This window comes from Montipora foliosa, chromosome 6 (assembly GCF_036669935.1).
Source record: "Montipora foliosa isolate CH-2021 chromosome 6, ASM3666993v2, whole genome shotgun sequence".
In the NCBI taxonomy this organism is placed as follows: Eukaryota; Metazoa; Cnidaria; class Anthozoa; order Scleractinia; family Acroporidae; genus Montipora; species Montipora foliosa.
In genome coordinates, this window is record NC_090874.1 from 54998139 (window position 1) to 55025382 (window position 27244).

General features: G+C 40.0%; 2 protein-coding genes across 4 annotated transcripts; one reads left to right on the forward strand and one right to left on the reverse strand.

The window, feature by feature from the left end:
- The first annotated feature begins 4819 nt into the window (after window positions 1-4819).
- On the forward strand, window positions 4820-24315 carry LOC138007787 (uncharacterized). Of its 3 annotated transcripts, none has more exons than XM_068854857.1 (7): window positions 4820-4957; window positions 5795-6142; window positions 15157-15406; window positions 20227-20518; window positions 21110-21222; window positions 22241-22424; window positions 23610-24315. In XM_068854857.1, exons 2-7 carry the CDS (start codon window positions 5865-5867, stop codon window positions 23666-23668), a joined length of 1176 nt encoding a protein of 391 aa, XP_068710958.1. In that variant the 5' UTR covers window positions 4820-4957; window positions 5795-5864; the 3' UTR covers window positions 23669-24315. The 3 variants fall into 3 exon arrangements, with proteins under 3 accessions (XP_068710958.1, XP_068710957.1, XP_068710959.1); XM_068854856.1 differs by having other exon boundaries at window positions 5856-6142; XM_068854858.1 differs by having other exon boundaries at window positions 5856-6142; window positions 22371-22424.
- On the reverse strand, window positions 16031-18584 carry LOC138008802 (uncharacterized). Its single transcript, XM_068856103.1, has 2 exons — window positions 18479-18584; window positions 16031-18264 (listed from the first exon to the last, which is right to left on the reverse strand). The coding sequence occupies exons 1-2, from the start codon at window positions 18582-18584 to the stop codon at window positions 16031-16033; spliced, it is 2340 nt and encodes a 779-aa protein (XP_068712204.1).
- Window positions 24316-27244: the final 2929 nt, after the last annotated feature.

Genomic DNA, 27244 nt, shown 5'->3' on the forward strand with positions numbered 1-27244 from the left:
CAATTTCAATAGTAAATTAACCTACAAAGCAACATGTTACCATCAATAGTACCAGCAAGTAAAGATCTTTGTAAACCGGCGCAGTTGTAGCTAATGATAGTTCAGCCACATCGTTGGCTTACGCTACTGTGTGTCTTCACTTTTATCTCGGCTTGCAAGTGAATACATGCCCATTTGGTATTGTTTAAAGGACAACTTGAGGGCTAAACTCCAACTGTATTATTTTTTTCTTGATTCTGAGGAAGAGTGAGCTGTACAAATGAAGTCTTGATTCTTGCTTTTGCTTCTCCTTTGATATGAGCAAGAAAATTGAGTTTGAAGTTGCGTTTTTCCTGCTTTTGGGGCCTTATCATTGTCAGCTCAAACTAATTATCAGCGGAAGACTGTGACGTCACTGTAAATATGAAACTTAAAGGAATATAACAGACTTACACGGTCTCCTTTTTCTGGGTTTGTGCTTACAATTTATGATGAAGGAAGTTGAAACATCAACCGTATTCGTGGCCAAAGCTTCAAGGAAAGAAATCCTCAATTTTTGGCTTCAGTTCCCCTTCAAATGCAATGAAAAATATTCAGTTGTTCTTAAACTCTTGACTATAAGCTAAAACCCCTACTAGGCGTAAAAACTAATATTGTCACCGTATCCCTTCCATTTACCACATTTAATATAGTAATTGTCGGCCAAAGTTAAGCTTAAATGAACGCTGAATAAATCCCTCGCTTTGTTTGCTTTGGGTGTATGCGCTTCTAGTGGAGACCTTTGACAGAATGGATGTGGTTTTTGATGACATCAGAAACGCGGATGAGAATTCATCGCTTAGAGAGCCTGGTTTTTTTTCCTGTGGAAACAATGTTAACATTGTATATGGTCTATTTACGAACTAAGACGTTTTAAGAAAAAATTTATGAAAATTATACTCCTTTGTCTGTTGTAGATTTGCAGCCCGAAAAAGCCAATGGTGACAGGTGACACTACGTTCCGCCTACTTTAGAAAGCTGCTGCCCGTTTCGCGAAGGAAAGAATTCCATCTTTATCTTAAAAATGAAAAGCTCTCCAAAATCATTTTGTATGTTGTTTCATTGAAAACATGTAAAAACACCAGTTTTCAAAACTGGCGGATCTCAGATTCACAATTGGCTTTTCGGGACTTTTGCTGGTCTTTGAACAGATTTACAAAATAGGAAAGAACAACATTATTTCAAAGTTTCATTTCTCGAGACGGCCTTGGTTTGCAGACACAAAAGATTTATGGCCCTCGTAATACGCCCGAAACTTTTTGGGAGTCTCTTCAGAGACCTTATATTTCTCTCTGTCTCCAAACCCAGGCCTTTCAGATACACGAAACTTTGCGATTATGTTGTTTTATCTGGTCTTGTAAATCTGTTGAAAGACCAACTTTCTAAAATGGGCAGATCGTTGCTTCAAAATTGGATTTTCTGGTCGAAAACTTAACGGGAATTCAGTGTTGATGCAGTTGCGCGAGAGCACCAATGTGTCCCAGGCTCTTGCTGGATTCTGTCACACTTGTGGGTTGCGTTTCCTTGTCCGGCTGCACTGCAGCGGTTTTCTCGTCTTATTAAAAGAAAAAAAATTGATTTGTATTGATTTGCTGTCTCATCAATAGGCCTTTTTTCGATATAATAAAATTCAGCTTGAAAGAGAGGTGTAGAGGACAAAGACAATGGAAAATGGATGATATGTAATTCATTCCAACGTGTTTCTATTGTTTTTGTCCTCACTATTAGAGATCTTTAGTGCTAGGCTACATTGAGACATAAAACGGAGCCGGGATAGCGCAGTGGTGAGAGCACTCGCTTCCCACCAATGTGACCCGGGTTCGATTCCCAGACTCGGCGTCGCCAATTTCCCTTTCGTGAATGGTCGTTGCCATTTCTCAGAACGGTCGTTGCCATTTGAAACGGTCGATGCTATTTATAACGGTCGACTACACACTTCACTTCAGAGAAAATTAAAAGAAACAAACTAAGAAAAAATATTAACAAAAATTAAGACAAAAAAGAAAAAAAAAACATTTATAAAAGAAAAACTGGAGGAAAAAAAAAGTCCGAACTCGGGTTCTTAGCCCTCACCCTAAACAGAACCCTAACCCGAACCCTAACTCATATGACCAGCGAGAAACAACTCCCAGTAACCGCAACCTTTTGAGTTCTTAGACTCAGAGCTAAAAAATGGCATTGGCCTTTTCAAATGGCAACGACCGTTTACGAAAGGGAAATATGCCTCGGCGTCATACGTTTGTTGAATTTGTTGGTTCTTCACTCTGCTCCGAAATTATTTGATATGTGTTGATTTGACTCGATTTTTGTACTGTGTTCCCAGTTAGTCCCTGAGCGCTCAATACACTTGACAGTAAAAGTTTATTATAATTATTGTGGTTGTTATTGTTTGCTAAGGGACGGACCATTAGAAAAGTGATGGGGGGTGTGGGGGATTTTCAGCTGGTATGAATTTTTTTTCCAGGTGAAACCCCTTGTACGAATTTTTTTTCAGACAAATATTGCTTTTTTTTAACAGTGAAATCTTGATTCATTATCTATGGTTTTGTGATTAATAAATTATTCTACACTGTCTCACAACAGATCAAAGGATACAGGCCACTTTTTAATGCAAAATCTTTTCGAAAATGTACACACAGTGAGAGAGGAGGAAGCCACTTGGAGTGGACGGCTTCCCTGTACATTTTTGCAGTCCCTGCCCTCTGGAATTCCTCTCCCACAGCCCATCATAATGATGCCATACTCCATTCACCAACACAGCCCCTCTGTAAAGTTTTAACACTACTACTACGTGTAAATGCTCTTTTTCATTTTATTATAGAATCATTATTCAAGGCGATAACACCCATCCTCTAATTTTTATTGTGGGCACAAAATATTTTATAGAATATTTACAAAGATACCAAATTCTAATATTTATTTATTACAAATTTTATTTTGAGCGAATGTGAGAATGATATATATACATGAGAATCAAAGAGAGACAAAGCTCTTCACCTTGAATCAAGCTATCGGCAACTGATGAGATCCACATGATAGGATCGAAACCGCGGTCTTGCCTGACCAAATAATATGTCAGAGAACTTCCATCTAGAGTCGGGTTATCTTAATGCCTCGACAAACAAGCAACCTAAAGACATCGACATCAAATATCAAAAGAGCATCGACGAGAACGAATTAACTCCAGAGGCTCAAGGAGGACAGCTACTGACCATGGCCACAAACCAAAACACGCTGAAGAAGTCAGAAGAACGAGTGAAAGAATTAAAAAAAACGCAACGCTTCTAAAGAGCATAACGATCTGCTAAGAAACGCAGAAAAAAGGCATACAAAGCCTATAAGAAGCCAGCTACCTCACTGATACAAGGCACAATGTAACAGGCGTTCAAAATCAAAATGAACCCGGGCCCGGGTCAAACATTTCAAACCAGAAGATCACTCGCTTCTCCCGCCGATGAATATAGAATTAAATTGGCGCAAAAGCGAGACGCCATAAGGTCACATTCACATTACTGCTGAGAAAATCAACACCAAGAAACTAAAAACATTACTTTCGAGTTTTCTCGTCTTATTAAAAGAAAAACATTTGATTTGTATTGATTTGCTGTCTCATCAATAGGCCTTTTTCGATATAATAAAATTAAGCTTGAAAGAGAGGTGTAGAGGACAAAGACAATGGAAAATGGATGATATGTAATTTATTCCAACGTGTTTCTATTGTTTTTGTCCTCACTATTATCTTCAGTGCTAGGCTACATTGAGACATAAAACGGAGCCAGGATGGCGCAGTGGTGAGAGCACTCGCCTCCCACCAATGTGACCCGGGTTCGATTCCCAGACTCGGCGTCATATGTGGGTTGAGTTTGTTGGTTCTCTACTCTGCTCCGAAATGGTTATCTCCTGGTCCTTCGGTTTTCCCCTCTCATCGAAAACCAACCCATTATTTGATATGTGTTGATTTGACTCGATTTTTGTACTGTCTTCCCAGTTAGTCCCTGAGCGCTAAATACACTTGACAGTCAAAGTTCATCATAATTATATATTGTGATTGTTATTGTTTGGTAAGGAAACTTGGGAACGCCAGAAATTGTGTTACAAAACAGGCCATCCTTCGAAGTTCTTCGTTTCCATCTGCGTTTCCTCCGGGCTCGTTCAATTTTGTCGGTCTTAGAAAAACAGTTTGACTTGCTCATTTGTATTTCAAGATGCAGTTGTACTAATACATCCTTCTAGTACTAATTCTAGTGGAATCCTCATAAAATTTAAGACGACATTGCTGTCATCATTTTGTTAGCGAACGGGACTTTGGGCGTGATACCCAACGAGTTTGCAAAGCAGAAAGGTCTGTGATGAGTCCCTTGGTCGGGATGAAAAGGCGTAACCACGAAGACTAACCACGAACAATGTATTTTCACAACTAACTGTCAATTTTATTGTCAATAATAGTAATTAAATTTATTGAAGTGTCAACTGTGCTAGCTTGAGCACTACTTGGGAATTCTGTATAGAAATCAAACTAAAACAACTATCAAACCATAGGTTGGTATTTGAGCAAGAGGGAAACCGGAATACCCGGAGAAAAACCTCTCTGAGCGCCATTCTTGCTCTTGGATAAATCGAAATGACTCGCAACTTTCCAAACTGAATGTGTTTTATTCTGGCAGGAATGATAACTGCGCGTAAGCCGCCATTTATAGCACGATATATAGATATTGTCATGATACCCGTTTTGTCCGATCATGATCCTTTGGAAACTGAAACGTTGCAAATCGAAACGAAAGATCCATATCTTGTAATATCACTCCTTCCTGCTTCTCCCTGTCAGTTGCTTGACAATCAGTCGAATCCTTGAAGGTTATTCTCTGGGAACTGAACAACAGCGTTGGCACGGTCAGATCGTAAAGAAATAACTGTCTCGGCGATTGCAAGTACATTTGCAGTAAGTATTTTCTAATTTTCTACAAATACATCTATACCCAAGTTGCGCCAACTGAGTTCACTAAGGCTTTGTAAATAATAGAGAAATTACGTGAAACACTAAACGGCAAACGACGTGCTGCTGCCTGTCGGAGAAATGAAAATCCTCTTATTCTAACTTGTTTTTTTCTTTGAAGACTTTCTCTTTGTACTAAAGGCGCTGCTACAATGGGAAATGTTTCGTACAACTTGTCTCGCATTGTTTAGCGACATTGTGGCGAGACGAGTTGCACGAAACATTTCACAGTGTAGCAGCGCCTTTAGTACAAAGAGAAAGTCTTCAAAGAGAAAGACAAGTTAGTTGCAACGGCCAAAATTAATCATTGCGGGACAAGTTGCACGAAAACTAGAACTTTATTCTGCGTTTGGCAACGGCTCTGGCAATTATTTTGGCCGATGCAGGGTGTTACACTGTGAAACGTTTGGTGCAACTTGTCCCGCCACAATGTCGCCTAAACAATGCGAGACAAGTTGCACGAACCATTTCACAGTGTAACAGCGCCTTGAGAATCCTACATTGAAGGGCCCCTTGAAGAATTTGGTATATTTGACTCTCCAGTGCACACAAAAACTTAAGGTTCGGCTAGATACAGACACTTGGAGCACTTTTGTTATTAGATGTTTGTATAGCTACCATTTATGGAGCTTTGTAAAAGCTCCATTTAAGCTCCAATTACACGGAAATATTTGGAATTGTTTGGCCTCCAATATATTTTAAAGTAGTCGGAATTACTCTGGAAAAAGTTAGCAACCATCGTTTCGCTCCGGTTTTACGATTATATCTTGAATTTGCTTCCAGCGACCTTACTAAGGACGTCTTAGAGACACTACAATGATTCCGATGACAATTTCAATTTCAGTTTGAGATCATGATCGAGGAGCTGCTTTATAAGTTTTCTAAGGAGAACTTTGGTGATCCCAACTTCTTACCACTGTTGCATGGACATTCAAAGACAAAACCCTTAACTCTGTTAGTCAAACGAAAAAGATCGATTTGGAAGCGTCCCTTTGGGAAGAAGGAAATTATAATTCTTGATGGCCTGGAAAAATACGTTGACAGCAACGAAAAGGACTTTCTGAAAGACGTCGAATCAAAGATAACGAAAGAGCAACTGATCGAAAAAGGGAGTGATGCTCCAGCGGCCAGGTATGTGTTTGTTTGTAAAGGAATTCAGTTGTAATAATTTGTGTGAGGTGTTTGTTAAGCCATTTTGCCCAGGCATTTTCAAGGACCACGGACTCTGGCAACTAACGTTGAAAAACATTAGCGGCTGGAGGACAGGCTAGAAGGTGGTGTTAGTAAAAACGGAGAGTTATTGTCCAGAGTAGAAGTTTCGGTAAATCACAGAAGACAAGAGGCTACAGTTAGCCTAAACTCGGGCCTGCAAAAATACAGGGGTGTATGGTTAATTTAGCACTAAAGAAAAGAAGGGAGAGAAGTCTCTCCTTCTCACATCGGCCTTACATTGCGCTCCTCATGATGTTCGAATGTGTGTGTAGTGAATACCCGGACCCGGGTCATCTTGATTGTAGGTGGTGGCAATGACCACTGGACCATGGAAACGAGGTAAAAATAGTGTATTTATTCAAAAATGGCTAAGCACATCGCTTTTTGCTAATCGATGGGTATTTTTGCTCAGTTTTTCAGGAAGGAAAGTTAACGCTTATTGAACGGTTTAAGATGAAACGAAATGACTCATCGAAACATCTTTCGCGCATGCAGAAAAAAATGAAAGAGAAATGAAGGGGAAATGTGAAAACATCTTTCCAAGATGAACAACCTTTCGTGCAGTGATGCACGTAAAGGTCACTTTGTCCCGGCGCGACACGTGAAGATGTGCACAATATCTCGACACTTGAAAATACTCTGTTAGTTCATTCAAAGTCTGTACTCTCAGAAGTACACAATTTCCTTGAGGATGGCCATGCCAAATGAATCCATAGCACGAGAATCAAATATTTAAAATATACCATTTGTTGTAATTTAATTACAGAAATATGCACCCAATTGTCAAAATATAAAAGATCAAATTTTGGAGAGCACTTATCAAAGACATGCAGTAAGCAAAATCTATTGTGCAACTTCCATGTACATTACCAGTATGACTTGGGTTGTATTGAATCTGAAAAGTTGTGTTGAATGGTATGACATCTGCAGGTAATGTATGGCAATCCTAGTCGGAAAATGGGAGGAATTTCGTGGTTTTCTTCTCCTTCTTCTTCTTCTTCTTATTTTTATTTTATTTTTTTTTCTTTTCCGTGTCAGGAAAAGTCTTCTCTATCCCTTTGCTGGTAAGTAGTGTCTTTGTGCGTAGAGTCTTCTGCGCGTATGTTTAGTCAGTTTCAGGGGATAGTAGAAATGCGTAAATTATATCCGGTGGTCTCAGAAGAAAATTTAATTAACCTCCAATGGCGTCGAAAGTCATTGTAACGCGAATGGCGTTTTAGTGGAGCTTTAAATAAAATATACCATTATGGCGCTCAATAATGGAAAGTCAATTGGATAAACAAGACAGGCGGTGAAAATAAACATGTGGAATCTTGAAAGCGACGAGTAATGGTCTTCGACAACAATTGCATCTTTCGCCGTCGGATATCACAAAGTGTGCTTTGTTTTTAATGTTATTTGGCTAACTGTGGTGTTATGTACAACACTGAAACCAAATGGAAAATTCTGTACGGGTTTAAAAGGAATCGAACGCCTTGAATGCATCACAATGTTTACTGAAGTAGCATCTCAGTTGTCTGGCAATTTACATTTATTTTGTACTCAACTCTGCACACTCTTCAGGTAAAAAATGGAAATATGACAGGAAGAATTATTTGAAAGAAAGCTTGTTGTCTCTTTTGTGCTTCATTAGTTACGGTCAAGGTTCTTCCGAAAAGGCATGGATTGTGAGACTGAAAGTTATTTAATAGCTGTTTTTTCTTGTTTGTGCGCACTCATTTAACCTTCGCTGAGAATTCGAAAATCAGAGTTTTATGTAAAAAAAACTATGTTATGTTTTCCTCATCTGTCATTTGGCTTGCCTTTTACTGTTACCGTGTAGCATGAAAATTTTGCTGGACTTTTATTTTGCGGATTGGCGATTTTATGAGATTTGCGGTTACCGGTTCAAGCTTTAAAATAACTGGTTCCTAGTTAACCCAATTTATTACTACGACTCACCAGTGCGAAGATTGTTTACATTACTCATTAACACGAAGAGAAATAGCTTTAGATTTTTCAACAATATATCGCTTTAATCTAACCCAAAATCATTCAGATAGTGAAAACTTCATATTGATGACCCATTTCCTTCGCTTTTTGTTTGTCAGCATTATGACTTGCGATACTTCAGGTTCACGTATTCATAAATATGTTTTTACATTACATAGATGTTTAGATTTTCATATACAAACTCTGTTTTGATTGGCCACACTCTACCTCACTGTGTAAATAGTTCACCCTGAAGTCCAAATAGATACGTTTCGTTTCTGAGGAAACGAAACAAAGATAAACAGTGTTTCGTTTCCGGAATGGTAAGGGCAGAAGAAAAGACAAAATACTGTAGTGTGGATATCTCGGTCTGTCATATTTATTTGGCTTCTTGAGAAATATTTTACGATGTAATAGCCTGAAAGGTACTTATCTGAGCTATTGCAGAGATGTATCACGGAATGACAGAAACAGCGCGACCTTGTTTGTTTTTCGAACTGATCTTCAGATGTCCATTATGTTCATTGATCCTTTTCCTTCGCTTTTGTGTTTGTCAGCATTATGATTTGGGACACTTCAGGTTCACGTGTTCACAAGTTTGTTTTTGTGTCTCGTAGATCTTTAGATTTCCAATTACAAGCTCTGTATTGATTGGCCACTCTGACTCATTGTGTAAATAGTTCACCCTGAATTCAAAATAAATACGTTTCGTTTCTGAGAAAGCGAAACAACATTTTTTTATAAATCGTACCGGATATCCCTGATTTCTGTATTAAATTTAACTTTCATTTAGCATTCACCTATTCATCCACGCTTTTGGAAAAGTGCTGCATATCACGTGCTAAGATAGGTAGCTCCAATACTTGTGTTTACGAGCAAGTGATCTTCTAGTAAGACGATGAAATGTGGATGACCTGCTTTTATAAAATAGGCGTCTCATCCTTTTCTCTGTAATTCTGCTCGGTTCTCGGTAACATCTATGTCGATGCACACGCAAATCACAACTAAAGTAAACACACTTGCATATCGAGACCTGTATTTCTCCTTTGGAATCAAGTCTTTATTATCATTGAGAATCAAATAACAGGACAGCCTTTCAAACTACATCAATTTAGAGCTGATCACAGTCTCTACTGATGATATCAAATCTTGTAAAACTGGAAGTTAGAGAACTATATACACAAGATGGCAATGAACACAATCGCTAATATGGCTAGTTGAACAAAGGCTATAAGACCATTGCAAAGAAACAAACTGTTTAACAATAAAAAACAAAAAAACGCAATAGAGAAAACCTTATCTTCTTAGTCAATGGTACACTGAGGGGGAGGCTATTTCTGGAGGCTCGCTGTGCGAATGTTTAAAGATTCCAATATGGCGTCTATGTTGTTTGTCGAGTTATTTCCTTTGTCGCTGTCATCTTCAGAAATAAAGTATCCGCTGCTTACTAAAAAATTAGTATTTTGACTTGTATCGCTTTCAATAGTTGCGTCCATTTCAGTTTCATTCAGTTCGCCGAACGACCCGTTTCGAAGCTGACGCTCGACATCTTTAAGTGTGGGTCCCCCGCGAAAAGCGTGTGCCTTTCTTTGCATGTGTTTTGAGCACCCCATGAAGAAATCGATTAAGCCAACGGCAACGTCGATCTTCAGTAATCCAAACAACGCATCACAGTGAGTGGTTTGCATTTAATAACCAATGTAAACAGCGCCACGCGTGCCTTCTATTGTGCATTGCCCAAAACACGCCACGTACTTTCTAGTGATCACTTTGCTGCACCGGAAAAAAACCCCGAAATCTAACATGATTTATAACTTGAACTAGACGCTCGGTGAGCGTACACTGGGTTGCCTGTGGCACCGTGCAGCGTTCGAGGCAATTTTTCAAGTCAGGGGTCATTAAGACCATGTAAGGGGTCACCCAGAAGTCATACCAGCAGAGGCCCTTTGGCTCACACGTTCTTACGACGAAACAGATCCTTTTCTGAGGTTAAAAACCTGGCTACCGGCCTGCTAATTAATCATTTGTCAGAAAGAAGAAATTCCTGTCATCTTTGGAAAAAACAGGAGCCCATGACACGCATTGCTTACCTGCGGTAGTAAAGTAACACAGGGCTTTATTCCATATTGTCAACTGAGCTGCGTTTTGTCTTCCAGGATATTCAAGTTGTCTTTGCGTAATATGTAGCTCTAACAGTGCACGATATTGTTGTGGTATTGTATATCATTGTAGTGCAATGGTAGAGACATGTGGTTACTAGCAAAGTACTAAACCTAGAAAGATTGAAGAAAATATAAAGGAATCGACAAACATTGGCGTCTGGGCTGACATGTTGATCATTTTCAAGTTCCCGCACAACTTCTTTTCACCACAAATTTAAGCGTGTAGTCTGAGCATCTGACAGCTTTGTAATACAAAGTTCACTGAAGTTTACCCCTCTCCGGTGGGGTTAGTATCTGGATGGGTGACCTAAAAATTATACCACTTCGTATAACAAAAGCATTGTGCCGAAAATTCTATTGTAACGCTAACAAATGCGAAGTAAACAAGGTAAAGATTTTGTTAGTTCGCTTTATGCAAAACAATTATTGATGCAAAAGTAAATAAATATTGGTACAGTTTTTAGGAAGAGCAGAAGGACGTTTTCAGGACGGTCGATCGGCAATAAAATATTTTGCTATCAGGAATAGAATTTACGACATGAAAACAACATTAATTTTCAACTCCGAAAATAAAAAGTTACGATCAGCGACAAACATTTTGGGGGATTTTTGCTACGTTCAATTTTGTTATTGTACTTTTGCCTGCACAAGCAAATCGCAAAATCGAAAGTGACATCGAATTCAGCGGGCGCCGTGATCAAGTTACCGCAGCGTGTTTACTCACGAAAAAGTGAAGCATCTGTGTCAAATGATGGCAAGATACAAGGTTTTTGTTTTTGTTAGTTTTCTTTTTCTTTCAAGTGTTATAAAGTTTGAGAAGAAATGTGCGAATTCAACACAAAGATCACAATCGCCCAACTCTTGAGGTTGACCATTGTTTCTGCAAAGTCAAAAATTTACTCTCCAAGACGAGGTCATTTATCACCACTTTATTATTCATCAGTGTCACAATTTTTTGCTGATTTTGTGGCTCATTTTGTTGAAACTCAAGTTCGCTTCCAACAGACCTGTTTCCTTTCGTGACAAAAATCCTACCGTAAAAATCCTCCCGTATCACATTTCAACCCAGGTATGTAAATTTGTTACGATCGAAAATTAAACAACATGATATTAAAATTAACAAAGGCTGGAAATAGCGTAAAATCCTTTTCCAGCGAAAACTTTATTGAAAGATACAACATAGTTGCTATTAGAGGCAAAAACCCTCCTATTTCAATTGCGAGTGTGCAAACAAGAGACACAATCCTTGTCATAAGGCATATGCAATTAAATAAATTTCTGACAGTTCACATCATACCCTTTTCGAAAGAACCTTGACCGTAAATAATGAAGCAAAAAAGGGACAACAAGCTTTCATTCAAATAATTCTTCACTATCACATTTCCAAATTTTTCTTACCTTTGCAGAGTTTAGTACAAAATACCGGGTAATGTAAGTTGCCAGACAACTAAGATGCGACTTGAGTAAACACTGTGATGCATTCAAGGCGTTCGATTCCTTCAATGTTTGTTAAATCCATAAAAAAAAATTGCCATTTGAGTTCCGTGTTTTATATAACACCAATTAGTAAAATATTAAAAACAAAGCTCACTTGAAAATGAAATTGTTGTCGAAGACCATTACTCGTCGCTTTAAAGATTCCAAATATTTACTTTTCACCGCCTAAGTTGTTTATCCAATTGACGTTCCATTCTTGTGCCCCATAAGGGTATACAGTTTTGTTTAAAGATGCACTAAAACGCCATTCGCGTTACAATGACTTTCGACGCCATTCCAGATTAGTAATTAAATGTCCTCCCGTGCACCGGAGAAATCTACGCATTATCCCAGCCCCCTCAAACCTAACAAATTACGCACAGAAGACTCTATGCACAAAGACACCAGTTAGCATGGGAGTGACAGGCAAGACTTTTCATGACACGGAAAAAAATAAAAATTAAAAAAACCAAGAAATATTACCCATTTTCCGACTGGGATTTCCATACTGGCAACCCACAAACAGTAGCTAGACGCTCCATGAGCTTACACTGGGTTGCCTGTGGTACGTGTTACTCAAAAACAGAAGGGACTGAGTTAGATGGAATTGAACTGCAGCGTTCCAGGCAATTTTTTCAAGTCGTACCAGCAGAGGTTCTTTGACTCAAACGTTAATACGACGAAACAGATTTTTTTCTGAGGTTAAAAGCCTGGCTACCAGCCTAATAATCATTTGTCAGAAAGAAAAAATTCCTGTTATTTAAAAGAAAAAAGGCACGCATTGCGTACATGTGGTAGTGCAGTAACACAGCGCTTTATTCCATATTGTCAACTGTCTTCCGGGAAATTCAAGTCGTCTTTGCGTAATATGTAGCTCTAATAGTACACGATATTGTTTTGGTATTGTATATCATTGTAGTGCTATGGTAGAAGTCTTAGGTAAATAGCCCCTCGAGAAGACATGTGGTTACTAGCAAAGTACTAAACCCAAAAAGATTGAAGAAAATAAAAGGGGATCGAAAAACATTGGCTTCTAGGCTGACACGCTGATCATTTTCAAGTACCCTCAAAACTTCCTTACACCTCAAGTTAAAGCGTGCACTCTGAGCGTCCGACAGCTTTATAATACAAACGTTCACTGAAGTTAAGCCCTGTCCGGCGGGGATGGGTGACCTAAAAAATATACCACTTTGTAACAGAAGCATAGAACCAAAAAATTTTATTTAAACGCTCAAAAGTGCAAACTAATTAAGGTACAGATTTTGTTGGCTTGCTTTATGTAAAAAAAATACTGATCCAAAACTAAATAAATATTGATACACAGTTTTTAGGAAGAGCAGAAGGAAGTTTTCAGGACGGTCGATCGAGAATAAAATATTTTGCCATCAGCAACAAAATTTACAGCATGAAAACAACATTAATTTTAAACCACGAATATAAAAAGTTACCATCAGCGAAAAAACATTTTGGGAGATTTTTGCTACGTTCAATTTTGTTATTGTACTTTTGGCTGCACAAGTAAATCGCAAAATCGAAAGTGACAACGAATTCAGTTGGCGTCGTGATCAAGTTACCACGGCGTGTTTTCTCGCGAAACAGTGAAGCATTTGTGTCAAATGATGGCAAGATACAAGGTTTTTGTTTTTGTTAGTTTTCTTTTTCTTTCAAGTGTTATAAAGTTTGAGAAGAAATGTGCGAATTCAACACAAAGATCACAATCGCCCAACTCTTGAGGTTGACCAGTGTTTTGGCAAAGTCAATACTTTACTCTCCAAGACGAGGTTATTTATCACCAGGTAATTCCATCGTTTTGGAAATAGCAGCTACTTTATTATTCATCAGCGTCACAATTTTTATTTTTATTTTCGTGAACTCTTCCTATTTCAATTGCGTGCTTGCGAACAAGACACACAATCAGTGTCACAAAGCATATGCGATTAAATAAATTTGTGATCCACTAAAACGCCATTTGCGTTACAATGACTTTCGACGCCATTGAAGGTTAACAAGAATTAGTAAAATTTCCAATTCTTACAATTAGACTGTAATAAATACAAATAGCCAGACAACAGAGATCCCGTATCCACTTCAGGTGTTCGATTTGTTCTTTGTTGAACCCATAAGTTACCAGAGAAATTTCCATTTGGTTTCAGTATTGTACATAACACCACACTTGGCAAAATATTAGAAATACGGCTCGGCGGGCGAAAGATTTGTCGAAGTCCATTACTCGTCGCTTCTAAGATTCCAGATATTTATTTTTCACCGCCTGTCTTCTTTATCCAATTGACGTTCCATTTTTGAGCTCCATAAGGGTATATTTTGTTTAAAGATGCGCTAAAACGCCATTCGCGTTACAATGACTTTCGACGCCATTGCAGGTTAATTAAATGTTCTTCTGAGTGCACCAGAGAAATCTACGCATTACCCCAGCCCCCTCAAACCTAACAAAATACACACAGAAGACTCTATGCACAAAGACAGTGGGGAGTGATTGGCAAGACTTTTACCGACACGGAAAAAAATGAAACGGAGAAATATTACCCATTTTCCGACTGGGATTGCCATACTGGTAACCCAGTAAAAACTCACTAACCATAGAACCAAATATAAATTTAATTTGATTCAATAACAACGAACGATTTGCATGAGATGCACGAGATGCTCGAGTGATTGGCTTGGAAAGGCCTTTACGCTATCTTTGATTGGTTATACTTCCACATGTGAAAGAGCCGTACGCCGCTCTGATTGGCTGTATAGCTTTTTTTCACGTGCGAAAATAAAACGTATGGATTTGTACAAATTTGCTTTATGGAATAAAATCTCATGTATAATAAATATATATATTGTTTTGTTTTTCTTTTTGTTTTTTGTTTTTCCATTTTATTTTCCGTTGCCCACGAGCCTAAAATGGAATTCGTGGAAAAGTCATTTTGAAAAAGGGGAATGGCAACCCCCAGTGATAAAGGATCGAATAGAGCTTGAGAATAAATGGCACTCGGGACACAGAGAAAATAGGTGACTCAGTCGCCCCGGACTAGGAGCGAAGAACTCCCATACTAAGCCTATTTCACGGCATTTTTACCGACTGATCTATTTTTATACTACCTTCAGTTCCGGTTCGGTGACGCTATGACGTCAAGTTAGTTTTTTGTGATTGGTAATCAGGCTCCTGCGGGAGTCTCAATCGCGGGAAATTCAATCTACAAATAAATCGGTCTGTGAAAACGCCTTGACAGGAATATAGGGCTGTTGTTCGCTCCTACTCATGGGCTGCTGGTAACTACAATGAGTGACTGACAAAAACAATGTTTTTTTTTGCAGCCATAGGAAAGGTAATTTGGACCTTGGCGAAATTGGCGAGATATCGCTGACTATTGATGACAACCTTGGAGACCTCCAGCTTGGGAAAGTTAGTCAGGAATATATATCGGATTCAGACCTCCGTGAAATACTAACAAGGTTTGACCTGGATACCGACATGATGAACCCTTTTCAAGATCAAGAACTGCTTCTTGTAACATCCGTTGTTTACAGCGAAAGATTTAAGGTTGAAGGAAACAGGAAACATCTGGTAGTTACCCTTTACTGTCGTCTTTTTGTGTTTGGAGCAGATATTTTCATTTTTGTTGACTTAATTTTTTGTTTCGACTCAACCTCATCCCCAGGGTCTACTCTCCATGAAGACCCCGGTGACGAGCCGGGTTTCGACTTGTCTTTCCTCTTTGCGCTTTCCATTTTGTATCAGTTGTAGTTGTGCGGATTTGGGAAATGTTCTCTTCCAATTTGCGATTTCTGTAAGGTTCCTCCTTCAAAGGGAACCTCTAACACTTACAAAATGTCGAAAGTACATTTTTTTTTAATCAGAAGTCTTTTAGATATAGATTTTGTAATAAAAACTAACGATAAAAAGTCACGACGTTTCGACCCCTCGGAGGTCATTTTCAAGTGAGAATAAAAGTTTTAAGAATTAGCATAAATATGTAAAAACTAGATAAAACTAGATAAAAATGCGGCGAACGCCGAAATGTGATAAAATATGTACAAAAGTGTAAAAAGTGCTAAAAATATATGGAGTAATGAACGGTAGCTAGAGAAAAACAATAGACAAAAAATAATTAATTACAAGAACTGTTCTAAACAAATAATTTGGCGCGGATAGAGTCACACTGTTTGTTTAGCGATGGTTTCAGTTCTTTTATAAAAACATTTCAAAAACAAGACAATCAAACTTGTTCTGGCACTTTCTCAGGATTCTAAAACTCTTTGCGATATTGTTAGGTTCCAATGCATGTTTCTCTCTCAGATGGTCGCCGATGGTTGCCCCTTTGTGCTCTTCAATGCACTGGTGAAGGTGCCGGCAGGTATATCCGACATAACCTGCGTCGCACAGGTCACACTTGAATTGGTACACAACGCACTGTTGGCTTACAAGGGGTGGCTTCTCTTCACGGACCCGGATCTCTTCTTTGATCTTTTTGCTCGTGTAGACAGGGGTAATATCCGCACTGATCTTACGGCTTAGGTCGGCAAGTTGTCTCCGTACGGCGTTCGCAGATTTTTGGTCCTTGAAGGGCAACACGACTCTGATTGGGTCCCCACGCTTCTCATCAACGTGGGTGCGTGATTCCTCGGAAACTTTTGAATCAACGAAAAGGCGGATGGTGGACTGCACATGATCTTCAGGATAACACAGACGGGAAAAGATCTCTTTGAGGCGTTCACATTCCTCGTGAAAAGCCTTCCATGTAGACGAGAGCTTAAACGCACGGTTAAGCATGGTATTTATCAGTGACCGTTTATATCTCGCGTCAACGTGGCTGTGATAATGTAACAACAGTCCGGTGTCAGTTGGTTTTCGGTACACCGTTGTGTTCAGGTAGCATCCATTCCTGATTACGTTCATTCCAAGAAAGGGTAGTCTGCCATTTTCTTCGAGCTCCATTGTGAAATCAATAGAAGGGTGACTGTTGTTTAGTGTCGTTAAGAAATCTATAGCTGCTTCAACATCAGGCATTGCGCTAAGGGTGTCATCAACATAGCGCTTGTAAAAGGCGGGCATCTTGTTTTCTGTTTCCAGCTGTTTCTCGATGTTACACATGAAGGCGTTTGCCATGAGAGGCCCCAGCGGCGAGCCCATTGCCACACTGTCCACTTGTTCGTACAAGTTTCCTTCAAACTGGAAAAGCTGATTTTTGGTGGCGATTCTTAACAGTTCTATCAGGGCCTGCTTCGTGATATTAAGATCGTGTTCTTTGTTGAACCAGTCGTTCTCAAAGGCTCTCTCTGCAATACTCTCAATGGTTTCGTCCACAGGAACATTAGTAAAGAGTGATGACACATCATACGACACCAAAACATCATGCTCTTTGATTCTCATTTCACGGAGTTCGTCAGCAAAAACAAAAATGTCACCGACGGTATGGTCGTTGACGGACAAGGGCTTTAGCTTTTCGTCCAGCCACTTGGCAAGTTTATAATTGTATGTTCCTGTGGCAGATAAGATGGGACGCATGGCTAACTTCTTCTTGTGGGTTTTAGGAAGACCGTACAGATGTGCGAGCCTGGAACCCTTTTGGACTACTGAGTCGGCGATGTTTTTGGGTAGGATCTTTTGTACAGTCGACGTCAACTCCTTCTCCTTTTGGAGTAATGGATGGTAAAATTTCGGAGGTCTACCTCGTGTTCTTGGTCTCTCAAGGCTTACTGGTGCAAATTTTTCTTCGTCATTAATGGATGATTCTTTCAACAGACGTACGTAGTCAGATTTATCCATTATAACCACGCCTGAGCCTTTATCCGGCTTTGTGATAACAATGTCATCCCTCTTCTTAAGTTGACTTATTGCTCTCAGCATTGCTTTCGGTGGTGTTGGACCTTTACGTTCGCTGTAATTGAGTGCAATAGATCGCAGTGTTGCAGCTGCTAGTTCTCTCTCGTTGCTGTCTTCGAGTTTCGGTTCTAGTTTCCAGTAAGCCTTCTCAAACGTTGCATGGATTTCTCTTGATGATATTCGCTGTGGCAGTGCAAAGTTTAACCCTCTACACAACACCAACTTTTGGAAGAAGGATAGCCTGTGCGAAGATATGTTCTTAATGTGCTCATCAATGTTCGTGTCGGCGTTCAGAAGTCGTGCGATCTTTTTAGTGTGAACGCTTATCTGTTGTTGATACTGCTCATTGCGAAGGAAGACAATCGTTTTGAGAATGCAGATGAAGCGAAGAGGCGAGCATTCTTCTTGGATTTCTCGGTAAACTTCTCTGATTTCTCTTCTTAGCTCTGGTAGTTGCTTGGTTTTCTGGCGAAGCTCTTCAATGACGACATTCTGCTCAAACGCTGCTGATGATCGACTCCATTTCTCAGATTTAGTCTTGTCAACTCTCGCAAATGTAGGTGTCAGGTCAAAGTTTTGACATAGTTTTAAAAATTCAACTGCGGTCTCAAAGTTTACTTGTTTTATGCTGCACTGCTAAGGTCTCCTGAACAAGTGGAGCTGGTTATCGCGTTTCAAAATCTTAATCAGAAGTCTTTTAGATATAGATTTTGTAATAAAACACTAACGCTTCTGTTGTTACATTATCACAGCCACGTTATCACATTATCACAGCCACGTTGACGCGAGATATAAACGGTCACTGATAAATACCATGCTTAACCGTGCGTTTAAGCTCTCGTCTACATGGAAGGCTTTTCACGAGGAATGTGAACGCCTCAAAGAGATCTTTCCCCGTCTGTGTTATCCTGAAGATCATGTGCAGTCCACCATCCGCCTTTTCGTTGATTCAAAAGTTTCCGAGGAATCACGCACCCACGTTGATGAGAAGCGTGGGGACCCAATCAGAGTCGTGTTGCCCTTCAAGGACCAAAAATCTGCGAACGCCGTACGGAGACAACTTGCCGACCTAAGCCGTAAGATCAGTGCGGATATTACCCCTGTCTACACGAGCAAAAAGATCAAAGAAGAGATCCGGGTCCGTGAAGAGAAGCCACCCCTTGTAAGCCAACAGTGCGTTGTGTACCAATTCAAGTGTGACCTGTGCGACGCAGGTTATGTCGGATATACCTGCCGGCACCTTCACCAGCGCATTGAAGAGCACAAAGGGGCAACCATCGGCGACCATCTGAGAGAGAAACATGCATTGGAACCTAACAACATCGCAAAGAGTTTTAGAATCCTGAGAAAGTGCCAGAACAAGTTTGATTGTCTTGTTTTTGAAATGTTTTTATAAAAGAACTGAAACCATCGCTAAACAAACAGTGTGACTCTATCCGCGCCAAATTATTTGTTTAGAACAGTTCTTGTAATTAATTATTTTTTGTCTATTGTTTTTCTCTAGCTACCGTTCATTACTCCATATATTTTTAGCACTTTTTACACTTTTGTACATATTTTATCACATTTCGGCGTTCGCCGCATTTTTATCTAGTTTTATCTAGTTTTTACATATTTATGCTAATTCTTAAAACTTTTATTCTCACTTGAAAATGACCTCCGAGGGGTCGAAACGTCGTGACTTTTTATCGTTAGTTTTTATTACAAAATCTACATTTTTTTTCTGGGGGAAAAGAAAACTCTCCTTTCAATCTTTGAAAAAATATTATTTAATTCAAGTCTGTTTTACCCGTATGACGTGAGCATTAGCACACACGAAATACGCTAACATTTGTGCCTTTTCGGATTTTCGTCGGGAAGGAAACTTTTTGCAACTGTTTTGTCTCGAAGTATGCATGGGCTAATAATTTTAACATAATACGTGTGCATAACTTAGGGAAGTACGATCGTCCTGGTGAGTGTGGTCCTGAGAAGGACGGTTTTGGATGACATTGATGAACACTTCGACAACTTTTGTTTCACTCTGTAGAGAGGATGACTTCCACTCAGGTTGTGGAAACATCGACCAATGTTACCCAAAATAGTCCTTTTTAGGACTACACTCACCCGGACGATCGTACTCCACTTAGTTATGATATGACTCCTGGGTTTAGAACCGGCATTACGAGGGACTTGAAGATTTACTACGGCGGCGACGACGAAAGCGTCGCTTCAAAATGTAACTTTGCACAATCCTAAGTTTTTCGCGGAGAAAAAATGTTGCGTTTTCAAACGAATACGGATACGTGCGGACGGAACCATAGGTAACGACAACGCCACAATTGTGCTGCACGTGCGCAATGCATTTTGTCTTGTATTAATTTTTGCGGTACTTTGCATAACAGTGACGAGAAATCACCAAATTGAACCAAATGTTTCCGTCAACGTCGCAGTCGAAGATCTTTTTAAGTCCATGCATAGTATTTTTCGTTACTGTAGTCATCGCTGTTTTTTTAAGCTCCCCAATATGCAATTTGTATCATGATGTTATTGACATTTTTGTTATCTCTTTCTGCTTTCAGTGGGGAATAGATGCAGAATTGGAGCTTCCATCAGAGCTTGCTAAGGTTTTTAAACCGAAAGTCCAGGGCACATACAAGGAAAAAATCATCCCTCCAGGTGTGGCAACTAGGAATGCATGGGGGCCAATTCTCTTCAAGTACTGCCGCGTTCAGTACAATGAAACAAGCAAAAAGCTGGAGATGGTGAAAGGGGAGTTTGTTGGAAACACAATATCAAGAGGAAGTGAGGAAGATGATGATGATGATGCAGGGATTCCAATTGATCGGGATGCAGATGGCAACGATTTACCAGGTACGTCAGAGCTTTAGGTTATGAAGAAACGAAGCAAATAAGGCAGGATATGGAGGGCATTGCCTAGTGTTTTTCAAAAACATGGATCTCTTCTCCTAACTTTCTGGATTGGAATCAAAATTTACACTTGTAAACCGTCCTTTCGCATTAATAATGATAATGAATGTAGCGCAGACTATCATAAACGATGTTCAGCTGTGCTGTTAAAACCTCTTTAAGTATCTACCACCTCAACAAACGTTTCCAATTTGTATAGAGCGAGTTTCAGTCAAGTGTCGTAAAACCAAAACCAAAGTAATTACTTTGGCCCGCTAAAAAGAAGGGAGAAAGTCCAGTTAACCAATCAAAACTCGAAGTAATTACACGTACCCGACACAAACTGCAAAGCGCGGTAAAAATGTGTACTTCTGATTGGTTGAAAAAGTGGCACGAGAACTTTGAACCAATCACGTTGAGTGACGTAGTGCAAAACCAAAGTAACACACAATAGCCCTTTTTCCCAGAACTAGTGAAAATTCGTGCACTATCGAGCTTGTTATATAAAGATGGCTGGTTGCAGTCATTTTGCTGCGATTTTACTTTTGACTCCAGATTATTTCACTGCCGAAGATATTAAAATGATGGACACTATATACAAGACGGTTCTAATGACAGAGAAGAACCGAGAGCAACGAAAAGCGCGGGTCAGAAAATACCTGGAATGGGTGAGTCAAGAAACAAAATTGTTAACTTGCCAGTAGATCTGAAGGATATAGGCTTGGGGATTGGGGAATACCTCCCTCGATTGATTCACACATCTGTGCAAGACGGAGAAGGAGGTAGAACAGCAACCTCGTTTCCAGAAGAGAGACCCTGGGAACGAGGTAGGTAAACAAGATCGGGAATCAGCATAACAACAAAAGAGGGAGGATAGTTTTAGGGCAGTGACAAAGGTATTGAGAAAGAGAACGGCATCATCGCTCTTTTGGCTTTTGATTGGTTTTAAGAAATATTCTAGCTGCTCGTTGACCAAAACTGGCAAGCGCGGGGAAAACCACTTGGAGCAAGTCAAAATGATTACATGTACATAGAACGCTAAAGGCAAAGAACGTCTACAATTTGCTCGGGATTTCGCTAAATTCGGACAAATGTATGGTAACTCGCTACGCAATTAGTTAATCCCGGAGTTTGTACTGGGATGGGTGACCGGGTAGAAGACATAATTTTTGATTTTCTCTTTTGATTAAAATCCTGTATAGTTTACAAAACCTGGGGCCCGTTTCTCGAAAGTGCCGAAACTTTACGGGCCGTTTTCGGGTTTCACAATTCGGAATCCGTTTGTATTTCAAGAACGGAGAGGATTTAAGCCGTCCGGCCGCCGCCACCGCGACTTCACATTCCTTTTTTCTTTTGGTTATCTTAAAAACATGTTAAAATATCGGCTTTCCAAAAGAATCGGTTGGCAGTTTCACAAATGACTTTTCGGGCCCGAAACGTTTTCGGGACTTTCGAGAAAAGGGCCCCTGGCCGCTTATGTCTTTTAAATGGCAGCATATTTTTTAAACTACAGACACGTGAACGGTCGGTATCCCCCGTAACCGGTATTGTTTCTTTTGCTTTCGATTGGTTAACGATGTAAAAGCACACTATTTTGGCAAATCACGAGCGGCAAAGCAAAACCAGTGCAATAGCAAACTTGCGAAAATCAAGTGATAACGCGGTCACAGTGTCATCTCTTCACAGTTTGAAAAAATATTGACCACTGATGAGACGAAGATTTTACTTCCTGTGCCGTTGACCAGTGGCGACTGCAAATTTCTGCAAAGCATGTACATTCCAGCAACTACGAGTCTGCGTAAACTTGATTTTACAGGAGTAACGAGAGAAGACATTCAGAGCTGTGGAATTATTTTGAAATTGCTTGATGGTAAGTAAGGGAATGACATATCTGTTGTTTGAAAAGAAATGAAGAATCATGCAGCGTTCGCCGGGATTATTACTGACTGGGTCATAGGTCGACTTGAATTCATAGTGACCAAAAGAACAATTTAATTTCATCTTGATTACAATATTGTGCTACACTGCTCGACTGGACGAAAAATACAGAAACCTCACGCTCTTGATCCTACTGCGCATGCACAAGAAATTGTGTCACAGGAGTAATAAACTAAGCAGCAATTTTAATTTTACTTGCTCTTACATTAGTGAATTCTGAGGATAAATTGCCATAGAAATTGATTTAAAAGCCGTATTTTACCCTTGGCACCAACTGGAAAATAAGTGACTTTCCGTTGTCGAAATCTCGGGTGTTTCCCACCTTAAAAGCACTGTAAAGCTCGAACAGGCCGGGTCAAAGAATACCTTCGAAGCCACAATTTGACCCAAAAAATATAATTTATACGATTTGTGCAGGCGAGTTCCTGATTGGCGGAGATTACAATGCCTCACCTCACGCGTCCAGCCGTGATCTAAGGAGTAAGCGCTGGCTCATTTCTCGAAACAGCGGCTGATAATCGAGCCAAGAAACAATGAAGCTTGCATCACCTGTTTCAGTGTTTGCATCAGTAGTTCTCTTCAAGGGCTTAACTCAGTCCTTCTCAAAGGCCACTGCGAAAACACGACATATGTAGCTAAACTCTTTATTATCCCTTACGCAAGAACAATGTATGTGTTCAATTTGAAATTAATGTAAAGAACCATAAAGGCTTAGAACAGTTGACTACGAGATACTTTGCCTTGGAGGCTGTAATAAAAAAACATGTAATCTTTCTGCCACGCGCTGTTCAAGTAATTTTGTATTAATATTGCACTTATGGATTAAAGTGAAGTTTAAAATAAAGAACGATGACATTTCAACAAGACTGGAATGAGCAAAAGACTAAATCTCTTCAGTGACAACCGCCCTTCTGCAAGGCGATCACACGTTCTATCCCAGGGAGACAGGTAACTGTTTCATCAGTTCTGGAACAACCCTCAGGCTAAGTATGTTCTGGAACAACCCTCAGGCTAAGTATCCCTTAACTAGTACCCACCTTACTCTTATAGCTGATATGTGAGAGATAAATAACCCAAAGGTTTATGAAACTAACACAGTTTGAAATTTACTCCTCAGATCTGCCTGACGAGGATTGGACAGAGTTCGAGATGACACTTGACGCCGCTGAGGACTAAAAGCATTTCTATTTACGCTTATCGCCCTATGTAAAGGAATCCAGGTTCTAAATCCCGAGTCGTGGATTCCAGCTTCCAAGCTCACGGCTCCACCGAAATGGATCCCGGATTCTGGATCCCATACTATGGATTCCGGATTCCAAAGCCTCACATTTGCTTGCTTCCGGATTTCTTTACATCGGGCGACGTTTAGCTGTCAATAGGGAGCTTATGCAAGGACAACGACGCCGCCAAAGAGAACGTCGTCTAAAAATATTATTTCGCGTTATTGTAATAACTTCGTTACAACCCGAGGTCGTTCGGAATGGAAAGTGCGTATGAAACTTACAGGAATAAAATTGGCATGAATTGTTTGGTTGTTCGGGGAGAAAATGTATTAATGTTTCGTTTGGTTCTCACGTCCTCTACACAACCTGAAAATTGGTCAATTCACGTCGTTGTCAGGACGAGGACGGCGGCAAAGAAATGCACCAAAATGAAAAACGCACTTGCAGGGAGTGCAGAGCTTTTGTTTTTGCTCATTAGAGTTATTTTTTTTGTTGCGTTCTCGTAGACGTTGTCGTCGTCCTTGCGTAATCTCCCTGGTTGTTCTTCTCGTCAGTTGACATTCGTGTCATCAGGCTTTATCGAGACTAATTTGCCTTATTGGGAGAAACAAACAACTTGTTGGAAAATCCCCTATTTTCATCTGAGCACAAGAGTAGTGTAAAATTTGAAATAGAGAGTGTTTAAAATTAAACAATATATATTTTTTGTTTCACAGCTGTTATTGGATTTTTGGATTTTTAAAGTTGGTTTTGAGGATCGAGCAATCCTATGACTTAAACCGATGCAAAGAGAGAACAAACTGCTCCAAAAGGTGTCCGATCCTTATTTCGTAAGATTGCTGATTATTCTGTATGACGAGACCGTGTTGAAGGGGACGAACTTAGTCTATTAATAACGTGTGGAAGCTTTGGTTAATTTGCGAAAAGAGCGAATTAAACATTGTAATACCCAGCGATTTCATCGAATAATAAATTAACTTACAAAGGAACATGTTACCATCAATAGTACTGGCAAGTAAAAGATCTTTGTAAACGAGCGCAGTTGTAGCTAATGATAGTTCAGCCCCATCATTGGAGTACGCTACTGTGTGTCTTCACTTTTATCTCGGGTTGCAAGTGAATACATGCCCATTTGGTATTGTTTAAAGGAGAACTTAACGTCTAAACTGGTATTATTATTTTTTCCTTGATTATTAGGAAGAGTGAGCTGTACTAATGAAGTTTTGATACTTGCTTTTGCTTCTCCGTTAATATGAGCAAGAAAATTGAATTTGAAGTTGCGTTTTTCCTGCTTTTGGGGCCTCATCATTCATTGTCGGCTCAAAGTATTATCAGCGGAAGTAATTATCAGCGGAAGAGTTTGACTTCACTGTAAATATGAAACTTGATTAAAGGAATATAACAGACCTACACGGTCTCCCTTTTGCGGGTTTGAGCTTACAGTTTATGATGAAGGAAGTTGAAACATCAACCGCGTATTCGTGGCCAAAGCTTCAAAGAAAGAAATCCTCAATTTATGGCTTCAGTTCCCCTTCAAATGCAATGAAAAATATTCAGTTCTTTTTAAACTCTTGACTATAAGCTAAAACCCCTAATAGGTGTAAAAACTAATATTATCACGGTATCCCTTCCATTTACCACATTTAATAAAGTAATTGTCGGCCAAAGTTAAGCTGAAATGTACGCTGAATAAATCCCTCGCTTTGTTTGCTTTAGGTGTACGCGCTTCTAATGGAGAGCTTTGACAGAATGGGTGTGTTTCTTGATGACATCAGAAACGTGGATGAGAGTGCATTACTTTAGCTTAGAGAGCCTGGTTTCTTTCCTGTGGAAACAATGGTAACATTGTATATGGTCTATCAGCATCTGTATTTCCGTGGGCATTTTTTGCTGAAAGCAAGCCACTGCTTTAGATATGTTGAGGAAACCCTAAGGAACAGGGAAATACATGTTGCCAGTTTTGCAATCTGCTCTGGGGCTTTTTAGGGGATGTTTTAGAAAGCCCCCTTTCGACCACGCATGAAAACAAGGCTACGGAATAAAACACACTCCAACTTCGTTTATTATGGCCAAATTGTCACCAAAATAGCAGGAGAAACGTAAATCGATGTTACCGTTGATACCATGAACACAGACGTTACCGCTATTTCTCACATGATTGGTCACGTGACTGAATGAGCACCGGAGTGAGGTTAGTTTACAAAAATAGCTGTTGACCTTTCGACAATAATACTATTACCGCTCCATAAACTAAATTAACATGAGAAATACTGATTTTAGTTTAAACTGCTCCACTTTTGCTGTCACACGAGGGTCACATAGAAATTGAAAGCATCAAAACGAGGCTTTCACTGGTTAATCGAGAGAGCTAAAGTCTACACGTTTTTGAATTAGTATGATCCTGATTGAAAGTGGCAATTTCCCTCCAAGTGAGAGCTAGAACTACTTTTTCTTCCGAGGAGCAGCAGATAGTTGAGAGTTTCAGCGACGTGTTCAGTCTAGAGGTCATCGACATCATCGTGATCGTCATCATCGTCATCAGGATCATCATCCCCTTCTTCATTATTTATTTCATCATCAGAATCGTCTTCAAGCACATTTTCACATTGCTCTTTGTTGTCTGAGCACCCACAAAGATCCGTGCAGTTAAGTCCATTCTTTTACACTGGCAGCGATTTGTGGAACACTGTTCTTTGGCGCACTTGCACTTGACTAGATGTATGATGGCTTGTGTTGCTGGAGGGAGTGTCGTCATGACAGGAACCCATTTGTCTCCGTGCAGTTCCCAACCATAATTCTCTGGGGATGGCAGGGTGGGGTTTGTCACAATATCATTATTCCAGACTAGAGCCTGATGATGGGCCCTTAAGATGGCTTGTCGTAGAGTTGCCTGGGTTGGGGGGAGCCTTTCTGATTGAGCTTGTTTCTTTCGAAATAGCCACCATCTCACTTCACTCACCGAAGACATCTCTGTTTTGGGTAGGTAGAGCTGGCAGGGCAGGGCTGGCGTATTGGCACACTTTGGATAGGTAGAGCTGGCACACTTCTCGATTAGAGCCATTGTGTCATCAGTGGGAATCGTTGCTGTTCCCCCTAGCTGAGAAAGACCATCGGTGATTTCATCATCAGCTTCCATGAAAGCTTTCCAGCATGTTGTTTTCCCTTTTCCGGAAAAACAGCCAGTGTTGTCAGCTCCACTTAACGCGTGAAACGCTGTCAAAGCAGCCGCTCTCTCTGGGCCTAAAGCTCGATAAATTGGATAAACCTGGATTTCTCGATGGTTCCTCCCTGTGCCTGTGATGAACAAAGTGTCCCTGCTTAGGCTTGAATAACGTCTGATAGCCAGGACAAGGACATCTGTGTCGGGAGAATATATCCGAAGATCAGTCACACCTCTGGATGTGGCGTCAACAGCATATAAAATAATCTTCGTGTCAGCCTCTTCATGGTTGCTTTGCAGGTATGAAAAATCTTCTCTTGTCCCCTTACACTCTGACCCCCATGCTACAACTACTCGTCTTCCGTTCTG